Below are 18281 nucleotides of genomic sequence, written 5' to 3' on the forward strand. Positions count from 1 at the left end.
TAATTAGACGCAAAACAATGTTTTTTCATCGGTAGCCGTGCCTTCGATCGGCTGACCTTTGCTGGAGCGCCATCTAATCAAACGGTCGCCCCCTAATCAAACGAACATAAACGCAAATCAAACGAAACGGAACACTTGAGCGCATATGAACCGGTTGGCGTGAGCGTAAGCGTGCGCGCGCGCGCGAACACGAACCGGTTCCACGCCGTAACCGAAAGTGTTTTTCCACCCCGTGAGAAGGTCAACTTGCCAAGCCACTTCCGAAATAACGGACACTTCCCCTTTCCCGTTAAAGGATGGCAAAAGTAACCGAAAATAAAACTCGCCAAGAATAACCAATCAGTCTGCGTTGGCTGGCATGGTTCACGCCGAAGGGGACACCGCTTTTGGAAACCAATCCGGAAGCACGCGGTTCATCGCTTTGCCGGTGTTTTCCCCCCACCTACTCGATACTTAGATACGCACCGCGCACATTGTGTGGCGGCTTGTTTGTGGTTTGCATTGCTTGCCTCTCTTGCAAGGTCGCGCAAACCGACATTACGCGCGCCCGTAGGGCACTGCGCGCCAAACCGGCACTCTCGAATACGTCACGCTTTTTACAGCAGTGGTGGTAGCAGCCGCACGACGACGAAGTACACTTACCGGAACGGGGGGGCCACTCGAAACCGGTGCTCGGGCGCAAAATTGTTTGATTAAATTCCACGCACCGCCGCCCCACGCTTGCCGAGTCCGGTTGCGGGCGCAATTACCAGAGCTAGAAGAAGGATATCGCCCATTATTATCATGGGAATGGGCGGAAAAGGGGATAAGAAGAGGAGAGGGAACCTTAGTTTAGTTTGCACTCAGCACCCTCTTTTGTCATTCTACCTCTTCCACAAAACTCCCTACAAACGGTTAGTTCCTTAACCCGCGCGTAGATAATGCCAGTGCGGCGGCTCTATATCTGTCTCTCCTTCAATCAACGCCACAACAACAATACGCAGCCAATTGAGGCGCAACAATCCTTGAAAGGACTTGCGTCGTGCGCACCGTCGCGCACTGAGGACGCGCTTGCTTTGTTGGCTGTTTGGTTTTGGTGGACACCTTTTTTCACTGTCTCGGTCAAATGTGAAGCGCGATGCGAACGAAGGTGGCTTTTTAGTAGTAGGCTTTGATTAGTATAAGAGGGGCGGCTAATTAGAGGTTTTGGCCGAAGACGACGACGACGACGGCCGTTGCGTTTTTGTGTTAGAGAGGAACTATCTTTTGGTGCTTTGCTGAAGTGTCGCACGGAACCGCCCTACGACCCACTAACCCGTTTATTGGTGATACTGTCAGTAGTGCAAAAGTGTGATTTTAATTGGCAATTGTAAGTGGAGCAACAATTACAGTTGGCAGATAATAGGGGTGACTAAATGGAGAGCTGGAATTGGGGTTAGATCGCCCAAGCTTTCAAGCGGCTTCAAGCACAGATTTATAGGGCTTACAAATTACCGTTCGCGTTAGAATTAACATGTCTGATAAGTAAATCGAAAGTAGGTTAATTGATGAGCAAATATTGCGCCTTTTCAAACGAAGAACGACGAAACTTAAATGGATCTTTCAGGTTGTCCCAGCATTTACAGAACTCTACAAATATGTTTCTGAGCTCTGCTGGGAAGCTTATGGGAAGGAGACTTCTTAAACGTTCTTCTTCTTCTTCTTTGTGGCTCAACAACCGATGTCGGTCAAGGCCTGCCTGTACCCACTTGTGGGCTTGGCTTTCAGTGACTAATTGATTCCCCCCATAGCAGGATAGTCAGTCCTACGTATGGCGGCGCGGTCTATTTGGGGATTGAACCCATGACGGGCATGTTGTTAAGTCGTACGAGTTGACGACTGTACTACGAGACCGGCTACGTTCTTAAACGTTCTATCGTGGTCTTAACCGTCAGATGACGAAGTGTTATTAGATCAATAGATCATGATATGTCAAGTACGAGGTCGTCTGTCGATCATGGCCTTTCCTTATTGACAAGCTTAAACGCCCTAATCTGTAACGATCATTCTTCAGGGTTCAGTTTTCTCCGGTGAATATCTTTGACCGAATAGACCGGTTAACAAAGTGAGGTGGCCGAAAGCATTCTTTCATTGCGGTAAATGACCTGATTTAAACACATGGTAGGGTGTTAAAAATGATAAAAATTCTGAGCTGTTTCTGAAGCTTGGTAGTCCTAACTGTAGGACCTTGAAGAGTATGCCCCTCGCTGATTGAATGAGATTGTGAGAGCATGAAACGATTGCAATAGATCCGATTCTGATGGAAAATCCTTTACTTCTTGCTGAAAGTTTGAGTTCTATCGATCTACGAGCCATTTTCAGCCAAAATAAATGTGATCTACAACTTTTTAAGTTGAGTGTTATCGTCACATTCCACCATCACTGTAAAATGGCCATGGTAAGATTATACGAACGCATAAATGTTTTTTTTTCAAATCCCTGAAGAAGTACAACACGTGTTTAACTGCTGATTGCACAGCTTTTTTCAAAATTTGTTGTTGATTCTGAACTTGCTGATGATTATTACACCTGCCGAAGTCAACTATAAATAGACATAGAAATAGTGATAACAGGGGTTTCAAAATTGGCTTGAAGATCATAAATATCACATGTAGCCCGGTTTGTTTCGGCTTTCAATTAGTGTATGTGTGCGCGTCGTGTAGTAAATATTGCATCTTCCTTATTTAGATATTTGAACATTCCCTTTCAATATTTATCTATGTACGCTTATGATAATATTTATTTTAAAAAAAGACTAACGCTGCTGCTGATGAACAATGAGTTCATCTGATACATGAAATGAAGATGACGCTTGTCTGATATTCAGGCAGCCAATGTTAACAGTATGGACGCACACTGTCAAGGCATATGGTGAAGTTGTTCAGAGCAAATTAACATTTCTCGACTTAACATAAAAATTCCTGGAGCTGCGGTATTTAATTCCCCAATGCCCCCTTGCAATTCCCAATGTCGGCGCCCAGCAAAAGCGAATTCACCTTCCAAATACATACACTCGCATGGCATGCATTAAGTTGGTTTCAGTGCTCTAACGGATATGAATGTATCGGATGGTGCTGTCAAAATGTCATATGGAATTTAATAGAAAACGTGGGACGTTGTGCGATTTTTTTTAATGCCGTATCAAAGGTCCATTAATTACTAAAGATCGGTCCGTCCAGTGTACTTAGACCAAGGTACCTATCTAGACTACAGGTGGGTCTTTAACTTTGATTTTGGTAGCCATGGATGAATGGATGGAGATTTCTTCGGAAATTGGCATATAGGGAGTTGCAGAGGTGCAGTGCAAGATCGAACTTGACGTCGGAATCGTTCGAATCTCACAGGGGTCTGATGGTGACGGATTCTCCTGTCTGCTCTTCAACATCGCCCTGGAAGGTGTCATTCGAGGCGCGAAGCTAGACAACAACATCCGTTGGCACGATCCTCTACCGGTATCTCCAATTGCTTGGCTTCGCGGATAACATCAGCAGCGAAATCCCAGCATCCTCCAGACCATCTTTGACGGTGTGTTCGAGCATGGAGCGTGGAGGAGAAGGGCAAACTTGCTGAGCTGTACGGCGAACCGAGCATCCTTACGGTGGCGAAGGCTGCCAGGATACGATGGCTGGGGTATGTCATGAGGATGCCGGACTCATGCCCCACCAAGAAGGTGTTCGACAGTGATCCCCAGTTGGGCATAAGGCGCAGGGGAGCACAGCGAACTCGACGAGATGAAGAGACACCTGTCGGAGATAGGGTGTCTACATGGATGGGAGGCTGCAGCCAGAGTCCGAGCATCATGGGGGGTTGCTAATGACTTTGTGTGAGTTGCTAAGTAACTTTAGACTCCCTAGCTGTCAAACAAAAAATTTTCGTGGAAAAGTTTTTCATTGAATTGAAAGATGTTGAGATCGATCGTTAAACCCTGCATTGCAATGAATCAAAATCACGTGTTTCTTTACTACGCATGTGCCCAAAATAAAAAGCGTAACCACACTTATAAGAATGCGTAAAAATATCTACCCCATCTACGTGCTTAGCTACTATTAACTGGTTAATGGGAGATGGGTGTAAGGCTCTGGTGTGGCCAAACACAGCCGCTACTAAATTTAACATTCAACAATCAACTAACATTATTCACCCATAACAACAACAAAAAATAATAGCACAAAATGCTCCCCTGAAATTGAGAAAATCTCTGATCAAACAAATGGCCACCAAACAAAAAAAAATCAACGCGCAAATCGACAATCGCTTTGCCCCGACGACCCACCACTTGCGCAGCATGACGTACGCGCGCGGCTGAGCCGTTTTTAGCCGTTTCCTTAATACGATAATTGAAATACACTACGCACCACACACACACACGCACACACTGCGCCAACCAGTGGAGCATTCCCGGCACTTTTGCAACTCCAAATTGCCTCCAATTCCGTTCCATTCATTCACTGGACACTCGTGTGGTCGTTCTGCATCGGGAAGCTGACGCGCACAGCACAATCCGCCACGTTCTTGGTGTGGATGGTGGGAGGTGGAAGGGTATCATTAAATATCGGCTGCAACAATACCGCACACCGTAGCCGGAGGGGGGGGGGGGGGGGAGCCGGTTGGACGATCAAATTTTGGCAATGACCTAACCTTCGTTGGATGGAAGATGTGGAGTGGAGCATCGGGGAACAAGGGAGCATCCGTTCTACGTGCACGTGTCCTTGACCAGACAAACGTATTCCTTCGGTAAGGGGGTTTGTAAGGGACTAACACACACACACACACAAACACCGGTCAATGTACAATCAAACTTCCGCAAGTGCCGGTGGACCTAACAAGTGGACAACAAGTGAAATCTGCGTCATGTACCTCGCATCCCTTCTCTCGATGCCTTTCACTTAATCTCATTTGCGTATCTTCGTATCCCTGCGTCAATAGGCAGCTGGTGTTGCGTAGCCCGAGCACAGAAGGGCCAATGGCCGTGCGTAGGGCCGTGTCGCCCATGCCGCGGGACGGTTACATCGCGCCCTAACCTTCTCCACCCTCTCCGGAGTTCAGTGGTCGGGAGATAAACATCTCGTCACATCAGCTGCCACCTTGCCCTGTCTGTCCCTTAAGGGATCATCGTCAGCGCTATCAGAGCAACACACTCAACACACAGTGGGGCGAAGTGTGCGCAAAGCTAAAGCGGGGAGGGGGTTAGCAGCACGCGACAAACACAAGCCACTGCGCCAACAATCGGAAGTCATACTCTTGCGCCCGACTTCTAACGCGTACACACACAGGCACACACACACACGTTCTGGGGCGGCGCTCGCTCCGAGAAGCGTAGTCACTGGACGCGCCGCTACAAATCGCATTCGCCGCCGATCCTCCAAACGAGCAACAGGTGCCGTGTTTTCTGCTGCTGCTGCTGCCGTGTGTGTTTTTGTTGTTGTTGTTGTTGCACGTGCCGCGTGATTCTTGCCACCGTTCTGATCTTCCCCCGATAGTGGCCGCTCGTTCATCTGGGGGGCTCGTGTTTCGTGGAGTACACTAAAAAAAAGGGCACACAACACAACACTGCAACAGGCGCAGAGGCAGGCGCGAATCGCTTTAAAGAAAAAGGCACGTGTCCGTGCGTGTTTAGGAGGAAGTGTGTTTGATCGCGGATAGCGAAAAGTGTGTTGCGGTCCCGCGGTGCTGTGTTAAAGTGTCCCTCTCTCGCTCTCGCTCTCGCTCTCTACAGCCATGACGGCCCAAAAGCATGGCAGCGGCAGTTCCGGAACGATTAAGCCGGACCGGAAGATAGTGAAGCTTTATTTGGCCGCGATCGGAGGTAATAATCGGTCTCACATATCACCTGGTAGCAATTAATGTTGTCCAAATTTAAACGTTAAGTACGCTCTAAAAAGAAGAAGAAGAAGAAGAAGTGACAGAGTTAAAAATAGCAAATAGAAGCTTCGGCTGTGTTCCGGTAAACACCGACCGACCGACCCGGTGCGGCATGGGAATGATGATCGTGATCGTGAGCGTCTGGCTGCGGCGCGCCCCCTGTCGTTTGGTGCTCCAAGTTCAATGTTACAAGCGACGAACCCTTCTCCCTTGTACTCCCCCTGCTCTTCCCCTTCCATGTACAGTTTATGCACCAAACACTGCACAATACAATTGACCGTTAAGGTCTGTAATAATAGTGTAGTGCGGGGTATTTCTGCTCTTCCCACTTACTCTCAAACGAAATAAAAAAGCACACACGCGTGAGCCACGTGCGTGTGGCATTCATTTGCCGCTTCTTCTTTTTCTCACACCTCCCTCGCCCCCCTCCCTTCCCCTGAAAATGCCGCTGCAAGTTGCACACACAATGGAGTGATGTGATCGTGGTTCGTTTTTTTTTAAAAAACGATCGCAACACACGACACGGATCGATCGCGCTTGATCGAGGTGCTGGGTGAAACTAATTCAAAACGAAATCGAAATCCGTCGATCTGAGTGTTATTTTAAACGAATTTTCCCACACACACACACACATGGCCCCCGAAAACTGCAACGATCTAAGGCAACGCAAGCAAAGTCTTAGACGTTCCGAGATTGTTTGAAGAACACGCGGGGTGATACCGGGATTTACCCTTACGCCGCGCACTGTTTACACTGTCTGTCTGTGTTCAATAGGGGAAAGGGGGGGGGGGGGGGGGGGGGGTGAAGGAGGGATTTCGGTGTTTGTGGATTTCGTAAGCCTTCCCCAACAACCCGCCCGAGCTGCTCTCGTTGGTTTCGTTGGAAAATTCCATTACCGGCACACAGACACACTCTTTCTTTTGCTCATTGGATGTCATATCCTCCCTTGGCTAGAACAACAACCGTCCTTGTGACAGACAGACGCCCTAAAAGGTCGGATGTAATGTGGGGGAGTGTCTTGGTGCATCCCTGGGCACCTGGTCTTTTTTGGGGGGAGACAGAAAAAAACAGTTCTCTGTTGCAACCCTAAGCCACCCTTTCTCAACAAAACGACCCATTCTGTTGCTTTGTTGGCTGTTCATCCGACCGGCTGTTTGGAAAGAGTTGTTTTTTTTTTCGTTGGGTAGGCTCTCTCCTTATTTGCGCATATGTTGTTATGGGGCGGCAGCATCTTCACCTCAAATCGCGCACAAACGGTCGGTACCAGGGTTCATTTCGGGAGCGGGAGCAGAAGCTTCCCTGGCAACTGTGACCGACGTTCAGTCATCGGCGGAAGCTGCAGTTGCTTGCAGGTCTCACACAAATCCACCCCTCGCCGAAGATAACGCAGCAAAGTGCACATACACGGACAAGCTCTGTCACCATCCCTCCACTGGAGAAGTTATATTTACCCTTTGCAGAACGCGCGAACCTTCGCACGGCGGGCGTCACGCGATGCGGCCCATGTTCACGAGCTTCCGGGATCGAATTTTCTCGAAAGTGCAGCACAAAGCTTGTGCCGGTAGGGTAGTTTGCTTCTGTTTTACGGATTCACTGTTACTGTGACTGTGCCATTTCTTGTGAATTAGCTTTGGTGGAAGGATCTGAGAATTAGAAATGAGAAAAAATGTAATAAAAATGGGTTAAATTTTGAGTATTGCAACGAGGAGCTCCTGTTGGTTGCTAAGCCAAAACAGGGCAATGTTGCAATGTGCAGTGTACACGGGTGACACACGATAAAACAGATTACAAAACAAATAGAGCAAGTGAATGAATTCCATTAACAAGCCTTATACGCGCGGGGTCTTTAGACCTGTGAGTGCTAGAATATTCAACAACTCCCAGGCTTAGAACCAGCAACGCGTTGATGTTCGATACCGAGTTTCCAATTCGATGGGCTGTTTTGTGTTTGTATAAATTCGTTACGACGAGCGAACGATGCCGAAAAGTGTTGGTTTAAGCTGTATAACGGTGGAGAGAGTGTGGTGGATAACAATTCGCATTTGTGTGACAGTGGACCGACCCATTGTGGTGATGTGAGTCATTCTGTGTGGTTGATTTTGATATTCTATGTGTGTGTTTTTTTTTTTCTATACTGAAATGAGTTTCTAACTTCATTGGAGATCATTAGTTGTAGCTGGAATAAGATCACAAATCAAAATGATGAAAATTCTGTAAATTCTCTGGTGCTCAGAAATTATTGCTGTTAGTCACTGTCACTAATTACCATCCTCATTCTGAAACACGGAGTGACGAACCATGTTCAACCATATCTCAATTTTGAAATGATATTCAACACCTGGGACTGTAATCGATGTTATATCCTCTAGTCTCTAGGAACTTGCCGTACCTGTGCCGTAGTTTAGCTGTTAGATGCACTGCTAAGCAATATTTCCATCTTGGGTGGAAATTGCAAGCTCCTCTTACCCAGGGCTATGCATCTTACGATTAAGATAGACCTACAATGTCAACAGATATTGGGTTGAATACTATTTTCTATGGTGGAACTGCTCCCAAACCTATACCGACTCTGCTAAGGACATCGAATTGGACCTCAGATTGATGCTGACCCTATTCCAGGGCTAAATATTTCCCTGGACATAGCTCTGGGCCTTAGACCTGGTCCTAGACCTATTTCTGAACTTCTAATTTGTGGTTCTCAAACCAAACACCTGTACTGTTCTTCAAACTATTTCAACCTTGGACTTGATCACGAGCCTCACAATTGATTCTGAATTATACGTTACTCAGACATTGTAAGACATCTGGAACTAAGGTCGAACACCTTCGTGATGCTGGATCTTTTCCAGAATTTATTCTGTAGTTTGTTCTAGCGAAGAATACTGCAAAGAGAGTGAAATTCTAGGCGAAATGAGCAATGATAACTTAATGCACTGAGAACATAGTGTGGGGCTTTCTACCTTCTGCGTTGATCCCATCAAATAAAACGCCATTAAGGGCACACTAAAAAGAACAATCAACACGATAATAGAAATAAAACCATTCAGTGCCTTCTAGTTCACCAATCGCTCAATCTGCGCGCCAATGTTTACCAAACAATCGAATATCTCCCTCCCCAACGACTCACCGCCCCCTGGGAAGGGGAGCAACACTCTGGCATTAGGTAGGCATTATCTTGAAGATCAAATCGAAGGACGCATGCCAGTGCCAGTAGCCACTTCACCTTCCACCAACCGGCTCTGATTGAAGCGGGAATGAGGCCCCAACCATTACCCCAGCACACCAACAACAACATCAACTCCCCCGCCACCCCCCCATCACACCTTCGGGTGATAATTTGTGACCTTAGCCAAACGGTTGCTCGATAAATAGCTCCGCAATGCCCCTCGCTCCTCGGGTGCGGTGTGATTAAACCGGAACAACCAATCGGGCGTAACATTTATTAACCTCCCCACACACACACACACACAGACACATTATCGTTTGTGCTTAGTGCGGTTTTAGAAAAAGAGAAGGCTCTCCCTCCGAAAAAAAAACAGGTGGAGAAGTCAAGGGCCATGGCTCTCCGGACCACCCTGTGCACCATCACCCTGTAACGCTACTGTGCTCTGCTTGGGGGTGCATCCACAGCAAACTGCAATCGTAGTAGGCTCTATTTTTACCTGGAACGTTACGGACAGACGTAAACATTGCTTTCGTCATCGTCGTCGTCGTGCCAGGTGAGGGCGTTGATAATCGCAAAAGATGGACTCGGTGAAGGTCGGAACCCAGTGGCAGGTCCGTCGGCAAGATAGGCAAGCTGCTTGGGAGCAACAACCAAAGCAACCCCCACCCCTTTTTTGTTTGGTTTTGTTTGTTGGTCTTCTCCATTGTTGAGCCAACACCGCACGCCTGGACTTATCTTGTTGAACTATCTCCCTCTCTTGTATGCATCTCTTACCTTACCTTCCCTTCCTTCCTTATCTAATCCGTCTCCGGCAGCCAACATCATCTCGCTGTCGCTGGGCACGGCGATCGGCTGGCTGTCCCCGTTCCTGCCGCTGCTGATCTCCCCCGACTCGCCGCTCGACCAGGGCCCGGTGACGGACGTGCAGGCGACCTGGATCGCCTCCCTGCTGTGCATCGGCGCATTCGGCGGAACGCTTCTGTTCGGCTGGAGTGCGGAAAAGTTTGGCCGCAAGGCGTCACTGCTGGCGACAGCCGTCCCCCTGATCTGCTTCTGGGGCTGCGTTGCGTTCGGGACAACGGTGGAGGTACTGTACATCGCCCGACTACTGGCCGGGCTCGGTGCAGCCGGCGTCTTTCTGCTGGTGCCGATGTACATTACCGAAATTGCTGAGGACAGGTGAGGAACGAATTCTGATTAATTCTGATGAATTCTGAAAGTTCCTGAAAGACACCAACACTAAATGCACACTTACTCTTCGTTGCAGGATACGCGGCACGCTCGGCTCGTTCTTCATCCTGTTCCTCAACATCGGCACGCTGGTGTCGTTCGTGATGGGCAGCTACCTGTCCTACCACACGACCGCCTACATACTGTTCACGCTGCCGATCGTCTTTCTCGCCCTGTTTCTCCAATTTCCCGAAACGCCCCAGTACCTGATCCGCCGGAACCGCGTCCGCGATGCGGAAAGTTCGCTCAAGTATCTGCGCGGCTACACCTCCACCCCCGACCATCTGGAGATGTTGCGCTCCGAGATGGATGGACTGCTGGTGCAAGTGTCGGGCGAAAAGGACAGCACCGAGCAGAACAGCAGAATCTCCCTGGCCGACTTTGGTAAGGAAGCCCCACGTGACAGCGTGATCAAAAAGCATGGCACACTAAGCACACACGCTTTGCTCTCCAACAGCTCCCCCGTCGGCGAGGAAGGCGCTGCTGATTGGACTGGTGCTTGTGTCGCTCAACCAGCTGTCCGGCTGCTTCGCCCTGATCAACTACACCGCCCAGATCTTTGCCGACGCCGGGTCCGATCTCGATCCCAACATGGCCGCCATCGTGGTGGGTGCGATACAGATCATCGGCTCGTACGGTTCCACCATCATTGTGGATCGCTGCCCGCGAAAGGTAAGTTTACGGGTGGAATTTAAAATGGGACAACTTTTGAGCTAATCAAACAACAAAAACCTTTTTGCACAGCATTTGTACATCGTGTCGAGCTTCTTCGCCGCGATCGGTCTGTTCGCGATGGGGACGCACGGCTACCTGAAGAGCCAGCACGTGGACGTGAGCGCAATCAACTGGATACCGGTCGCGAGCCTTTCGTTCGTGATTTTCATCGCCTCGGTCGGCCTGCTGCCACTGACGTTTGTCATCCTGTCGGAGATTCTACCCCCGAAGGTATGTTCTTGCCTTGTTTTGAGTGTTTTATTCCGTTTTTTAATCGATTTTTCTTACCTTTTCTCAGGTTCGTGGTCTTGGTGGCTCGATCTGTACGGCGTTTCTGTGGATGATTAGCTTCCTGGTGGTGAAGTACTTCCCGGTGATGGTGGAGCTGATCGGACTGCATGGCTGCATGTGGGTGTTCAGTGCGGTTTGCCTCTCGGCCGGTCTGTTCAACGCGATCTTCATACCGGAAACGCGCGGCCGCAGCATAGAACAGATCATACACGCGATGGAGAACAACATTAAGAGCTAATCGAAAGGGGAGATACTATTACGGGGCAGAGGGGAGATATTCAATTCGAAAGGTGATCGTGGTGATCACCGAATCTTGTACAAAGTACTTTTAGCGTTAGCGTTCCCTTGTGCCCCCTTAATCTCCCGTTCCAAAGGTTATTTTATTTATAAAAAGTGTCACCACTTTTGCTTGTACATATTTATCTACCATTTAATGCATTTGTTAGTCGAGCACGCTTCACACAACCCACATGTGCAGCACAAGGCAAGGAGAAGAAAAGACACGCAGAAGTATTGTCCGTCCCCGGTCGGGAGGATGAAGCGCCGGTTTTATTAAAATAATAATAATAATAATAATAATAAAAGCCCCCCCGTCATCGATCAATCGCAATCAGGCAAAATATTAATTCCTTTTCCCCTCCTCCCCCTTCTGGTTTCACTTTGACGAAACAGGAAGACACAATCTCCTCACACCCGTCGTTACACCTCGGCATCACAGCTCAATACCGTGCGAACGCTTCAGATGCACCTCGAGCGCACTCTTGTAGTCGTACTGCTTCGAGCAGCGATCGCACGCGAACGCCCGGACCGCTTCGTGAGATTTGAGATGCCGCTTAAAGTTCCCCTTGGTCGAGAACACCTTCGCGCACACCTCGCACGTGTACGATTCGGGTGCGCGCGGCGCATGCGTCCGCGTGTGGTTGTACAGCTCCCGCTTGTCGTTAAACTCCTCCCGGCAGTGGTAGCAGTAGAACGGGACGCGCGACGTATGGTAGTGGAAGTGGTTCTGGTACGCCTCGAACGTTGGCAGTACGCGATGGCACACGTTACACACCGTCGGTTGCGTATCGTCCGCCGGATCGTACGTACTGCGCGTCAGGTCGAACGCATCATCGCGCCGTACTGGGTCGCACCGCGCACAGTCGGGAAATGGGCACAGGTGCGAACGGTGATGTTCGCGTAAGGATGGTTCATCCTCAAACTGCTTAAAGCACAGCGGACACCTGTGCCCGGTGGTGGCGTTTCCCTCTTCCTCGGCCCGTTTCATATTTGCGCGGAAATCGGTCGTCCCGTCGGCCACGTGGCGGGCCTCGTGCTGCTGCAGCGTCTCCTCCTCGGTGAACGTTTCCGGACAGTAGTCGCAGGAAAAGTACAGCACGTTCACATCCAGCGATGCATCGTGCACGCCCATATGCATCTCGAGCGCCCGCTCGTAGTAAAACCGACGATCGCACACGGTACATTTGAACTTGTTGCGGCCCTGATTACCCCCATCGTTGCTTCCAGCCATTGCACCGCCAGTGCCCGATTCCTGCTGCTGCTGTTCATCTCCTTCCCGCAGACTTCCTCCCTTCCGCTGCGCTTTCTTTTTCGGCCGCGGGAAGTGCACCTTAAACAGGTGCTCCTTGTGGCTCGCCTTGTAGCAAAACACCTTCTCGCAGTGCTCGCACGCGATCGTGTGCTCCTCCTGCAGCTTCTCGTGGTACTGCAGCTGGCACTTCTGGTTGAACGTCTTGTGGCAGCGGCCACACCGGTACGAGTTGGCCGCAATGTGGGCCGCCTTCTCGTGCGTGCTGACCGTGCTCTTGTGATTGAAGCGCTTGTCGCAGTACGAACACTTGTACGGCTTTTCGCCCGTGTGCAGCCGCATATGGACGGCGAGCCGCTCCTCGCTGTCCAGCACCTTGCTGCACCGGGCACACTTGAGCGCCTGCTTCACCATGTCATGGATGCGCGCGTGCACGATCAGGTTCGATTGGTGGTTGAAGCATTTCAGGCACACCTTGCACTGGTACGGTTTTTCGCCCGTGTGCAGCCGCCGGTGCACCTGTAGCTTTTCCTCCGTCGCAAACACCTTGCCGCACTCGACGCAGGAGCAGCTGCTGCCTAGGCCACTCTCGCCGTGCACCTTCTCGTGGCAGATGAGCGTACTCTTCGTGCGGAACGTTTTGTCGCACATGCGGCATTTAAACTCGAGCCCGGCCGCACCCCCGCCGTTCGGCTGATGGGTGCGGTTGTGCTTTTCCAGCTTCTGCTTCGTGTCGAACGATTTCGGACAGGTTTCACACTTGAAGCGTACCCTGCTGCTGTCCGGCGGCTCACACAGCAGGGTGTACGGGGAAGGTGTTGCTGCTGGTGGAGCAACTGGCGAGGCGGTCGGGTATGAGGCAGGCAGCGGGGAACCAGTTTCACTGGGCTGGATTGGTGGAGCCGGCGGAGCGGGCTTTTGAAGCACGTACGCATACGGTTCCAGGGAGGAAGGATCCAGGTGGTCAAAGTAGTCGTGGAAGCTCGACGGATGCTGTTGCTGTTGGTGCTGTTGCTGCGGCTGGGCTCGCTGTAACTGCTCCGGTCCAAGTTGCTGTGGTGAATGCATATCGGATGGCACGATCGTTGGTAGTGGCGCAAGTGGCTGTTGGTGGTGGTGGAGGAGCTGCTGCTGCTGCTGGTGTTGGAAATGAGGAACCGGCTGACTGTGTACTGCATGGTGCTGGTGAGGCGGCAGTTGGTTAGGATGTGACGGAAGATGTTGAGGAAATTGTTGCGCAAGATGGGACTGCACGTACGGTGTCGCCATGTACGGCATGTCAAACGCTTTGCGATAGAACAGGGGAGGCTTCTCCACATCGCCCGGTTCGCCGTAACTCCCCGCCGTGCCATAATGATGATGATCCTGGCTGTAGTTGACGGGCGGTGTTACCGTTCCACCCGGAATAACCGATTCTCCGCCCACCGGGACCGTCTCCTGCTTGATGTACGGTGGATTGGGCACTTTAAGGAACGGTGACGGTGCGGTGTCATTGGACGGGAAGAACCCGGAGCTGCCTGGGACTGCTGCTGCTGCTGCTGCTGGTGGTATGCTCGGCTGCGATATGCCACAGCTAAAACCAACAAGCAAAGTGGGTTTAATGGACCTGCGGGTGGATGCTGTTGTGCTGATGTTGATACTTACTACGGTTTGTTGTAGGTGTTGTTGTATTCCATCGCGACGCAAGACGCCAGAACCGGCGTTTTTCCGCGGCCTGTTCTAGGTAAGCGTCGCGATGAAATTGGCCCCTTACTTCAAGCGGGCAACAGCACGTACCAGAACAGTGGAGGCCACTGTGCGGCTAACAAACTGAGCGGGGGGAGGGGTTTGTAGAAAATTACGAAATCATGGATTGATTTTTTGTGTTTTTAGTAAACCAAAAGCGGGAAGTGCTTTAATTTTGTTGACAACAAATAACCAAAGAAAGCAGTGACGTTGTCAAGCCGCGGACGCATGATGCGATAACAACAGGCTGAAGCAGCGTGTACACGTTGACGGAGGCGGAAGTGAGATAAAAGTGAGAATGTGGAAATAATGCTAGGGGCATGTGAGACGATTTGCGATTCTTCTCACTATGAACATTCTTCTCTGTATCGATGGCTTCAAACTGAGAATCCTTTACATTGAGCTTCTCAAAGTGCAATATACCCAAGCGACACAGAATAAGCTTAAACGACTACAGCTAGATGGCGTTTTATAATTCATCCTTATATTGATGTCCTTTTGTTACAATGTGTTTCACCTAGCTTCTTTTGATAAGACCTATCCCAAGCGCCACAGATTAAGCTTAAACGACTGGAAAATTGAATATCCATAGAAAAAAAAAATGAAAGCTCCACAGCTTCATTGGTTTGATCAATAGATGGCGTATTACAACTCATCATAATATTGCTATCCTTTTCTTGTAATGTGTTTCGACAAGTTTCATCTTATCATGACCTATATAGCCTTCTAACTTTCTGAGCAAAAATCTATATGAATGGTCGTGTGGTCAGATACGTGGGTATCAACACCAACGACCATTACTCAAATCTCACTTGCTTCAGTGCTGGTGGTTTCTGTTGGAGTTTAGTATTTAAACAATCGTATCGCCGTTCTAGTTCTAGCGATGCATAACTTCAATGCGAAACCATACAACAGTACAGAAGAAATGAGAAAGCTCTCCTCCAAGCGATGAAGCTCAACTGGTTGGGTATCCCACCAACAGAGAGCGCCACCAGCTTTTTTGCTATTTTTAGAATGCATGAGTCGTTTGCCGTCTGCTAAACGAAGTCTTTCTATATTCCGTTTAGGTAGAGAACTTGAGTCGTTTAGAAGCCGTTTAGTGGTCGTTTAGTGGATTTGTGGCACTTGGGATAGTCAGATACGTGGGTATCACCACCAACGACCATTACTCAAATTTCACTTGCTTCAGTGTAGTGATGTGCTCTCTGGAGCGCATCCACGACTCCGATCCGACTCCAACTATTATTAGTCCGATTCCGACTCCGGCAAAATTAAACCACTAGATCCACTCGGAGTCGTTTGGAGTCGTTCGTAGTTGTTTGGAGTCGTCCGGAGTCGTTCGGAGTCGCGCGGAGTCGTCCGGAGTCGTCTTGAGTCATGTTTTTCGATAGAGAATTTTTAAAATTTGCTATGAATTATAGTGTTTTTTGTTATGACAATGTGCTCTTATAACCGCTTTTTCAAATATCCTCCTCATAACGCAATGTCACCTTTGTATTGAACTGTCATTTCTCAACAGCTCGGATAAATGGAAAGCCGAATAAAAGGTACCCGGATAAACGGCGCTCCACTGTAAAACCACATCGTGAAGAATACTATTTTCTCACCAAACCGCCTACAGCTCACTGCATCAACTCTCACCATCGTATAGTGAGATCACAGGATTCATCTCATTACGTGCAATCACAAGCCGACATAAACTCAGTATGGAAATTTGAAACTGTCAGCAAAATCGCTATAGCAAGAACGAACTGTCACCAAAATCTCCGTGGACCTGGATGCACGGTTCCCGAAAATACAAACCGATCGCTAGCCGGATTTTATTGGTCCGGTTTTATTTCGACTCACCCGTAGACATGCTGTTCCATGCTGACTGGAGTGACGATTTATGTTGAATTTAAAAAAATGTTCTCAGACAACCCAATGCTGGCATGGCAACACTCAGCACATGCACCCCGACGGACGGCATGGTGTGCTGTAGATGTAGCTAAAGCTAAAGCGCGCCGAACGCCGTATGATCAATCCTGCTAACGGGTGTACCTGCTTGCTGGAGAGATATCTTCGACAAGGGAGCCTTTATAACTTAAAATTTAGCTAAACATTATGATTAAAAGGAAAGCTGCATCACAATTAGCAGTACCCAAGCAGTGCATATGATTTGCATTGACAGATTTGATGTTTGGCACGGCACGGATGAAAACGCATCTTCTTGTTGCTCAAGCTGCATGTTATGAGTGGGGTTTGGCAAATGAAGCACCATTGGTCGGAGTTTTTAAAGGGAAAATGGATTTAATGGCTGTATGGTTCATTCATAAATGCCTTCCCATGCCTCTGTTCTATAGCCACTTTGCCGAATGGCAGATGGCCTAATAAACATCGGCTAATCATATGCATGGCATCGAACATCATCGAATCGGACTATTGCTTCTCGCTAGTATCATTCAATGATTTTGCCAGGATCTGCTCCACTAGAACATTCCTTTCTCAACAGAATCTTCGGAATCGACAAAACAAAGGACACACTGCTCACAAACAAATGCTTAAAATGCACCCTACATATGATTTATTCACGTAAACGAAATGATAATTTTATTTGCTTCCTCTTTTTTTAGGAAAAAACCGCACAATTAGAACGCACTCCTCGACGCCATCCTCCCTCGGTGGCCCCCGTGTTCCGGGAAGATAGCAGATATATAAATAAAAATTAAACTAGTTTCATCCCTCGATTCCTCCGTCCATCCGGCAGCATCCGCATGTTGCAGCACAAGTTAGAAACGCATGCTGGTTCTTGCTCCGTTTGATTTAACCAAATTCTTGCTGCCCTATGACCCATGGGGTGGAAACATTCTACTGTCCGGCGTGGGCGAGCTAGTCGAGGATGAGGACGAGAAGGAAGAGGAAGAAGAAGATGACGACGACGAAGATTCCTGGTGCGCTTGTTGTTGCTGCTGCTGCTGCTGCTGCTGCTGTTGTCGTTGTTCCTGGTGTTGCTGGTGCTGATCGCGCACCCGTTTCCGTTTGGCGAGCCGCTTCTTCGCTATCGACAAGTACTGCATGATTTCGCGCTTGGTACTTTCGGCCGCCTCGTCCGTCATGCGGCTCAGCACCAGCTCGAGATCGTCGAAGAATTCGGCATTCTCCGACCGAAACTTGATGTCCTGGGTCAGCTTTTCCGCCAGCGTCGTGAGGCAGTGGTACAGGATCATCTTGACCGTGCCGATCATCTGGGGCCGCGTGTACATGTCCTGTATCATGCGCTTGAGGCTGTTCTTGCCGCGCAGCTGTTGCGGTTCGCTGTCGTCCTCCTCTGCGTATTTAGGGGATTTTGAAAGGGTTGGGGAGATAGGCAGGTGGGGTTGGGAAAGGCGATACAGATTTTTAGTTATTTGAAGTAGGCCGTGCAAGCACACACGCACACACACACACACACAAACCTTCATCGTCGGAGATGATGTCCAGCATCGATTGGCCGTCGCTCTCCTGCAGGAAGCAGATCATCGCCTCGTCCGGACAGGTCGCCAGGCAGACCTTGTCGATAAGCGTTTGAATCTGTGCCAGCCGGACGGTCGTTTCCCAGATCTGGAATGTGTTGGTCGAGATGGTGTTGCGCTCGTACGACTCCGGCCCGCCACCGATCGGTGGCCGACTGTTGGACTCCATTGCTTCTGCGGACTGGGGGGTGTTCCTGTCCTGTCGCAACCACCCACAATTGGTCTGGTCTCTCTTTCTCTCTCTCTCAACACAACA

The 18281-nt window shown here is 49.5% G+C and overlaps 2 protein-coding genes across 3 annotated transcripts; one reads left to right on the forward strand and one right to left on the reverse strand.

Moving 5' to 3' along the window:
* The first annotated feature begins 4645 nt into the window (after positions 1–4645).
* On the forward strand, positions 4646–11891 carry LOC120960023 (facilitated trehalose transporter Tret1-like). 2 transcript variants are annotated; one of them, XM_040383887.2, is made up of 6 exons: positions 4646–5824; positions 9862–10225; positions 10314–10660; positions 10734–10948; positions 11021–11221; positions 11289–11891. In XM_040383887.2, the coding sequence occupies exons 1-6, from the start codon at positions 5737–5739 to the stop codon at positions 11517–11519; spliced, it is 1446 nt and encodes a 481-aa protein (XP_040239821.2). In that variant the 5' UTR covers positions 4646–5736; the 3' UTR covers positions 11520–11891. The 2 variants fall into 2 exon arrangements, with proteins under 2 accessions (XP_040239821.2, XP_040239822.2); XM_040383888.2 differs by lacking the exon at positions 4646–5824 and adding an exon at positions 6843–7441.
* On the reverse strand, positions 11793–18195 carry LOC120954583 (zinc finger protein 600-like). The gene is made up of 4 exons (XM_049610783.1): positions 17969–18195; positions 17364–17841; positions 14454–14561; positions 11793–14382 (listed from the first exon to the last, which is right to left on the reverse strand). The coding sequence occupies exons 1-4, from the start codon at positions 18192–18194 to the stop codon at positions 11994–11996; spliced, it is 3201 nt and encodes a 1066-aa protein (XP_049466740.1). The 5' UTR covers position 18195; the 3' UTR covers positions 11793–11993.
* Positions 18196–18281: the final 86 nt, after the last annotated feature.

This window comes from Anopheles coluzzii, chromosome 3, assembly GCF_943734685.1.
Source record: "Anopheles coluzzii chromosome 3, AcolN3, whole genome shotgun sequence".
In the NCBI taxonomy this organism is placed as follows: domain Eukaryota; kingdom Metazoa; phylum Arthropoda; class Insecta; order Diptera; family Culicidae; genus Anopheles; species Anopheles coluzzii.

Bases quoted from the DNA above. Each gene is read 5' to 3' on its own strand.
- LOC120960023 (XM_040383887.2), top strand. From the start codon at position 5,737: ATGACGGCCCAAAAGCATGGCAGCGGCAGTTCCGGAACGATTAAGCCG. The intron at 5,825-9,861 runs GTAATAATCGGT...CGTCTCCGGCAG, and splicing joins TTATTTGGCCGCGATCGGAG to CCAACATCATCTCGCTGTCG. The intron at 10,661-10,733 runs GTAAGGAAGCCC...GCTCTCCAACAG, and splicing joins AATCTCCCTGGCCGACTTTG to CTCCCCCGTCGGCGAGGAAG.
- LOC120954583 (XM_049610783.1), bottom strand. From the start codon at position 18,194: ATGGAGTCCAACAGTCGGCCACCGATCGGTGGCGGGCCGGAGTCGTAC. The intron at 14,562-17,363 runs GTCATAGGGCAG...GCCCGCTTGAAG, and splicing joins AGAATGTTTCCACCCCATGG to TAAGGGGCCAATTTCATCGC. The intron at 14,383-14,453 runs GTAAGTATCAAC...TGTTGGTTTTAG, and splicing joins AACACCTACAACAAACCGTA to CTGTGGCATATCGCAGCCGA.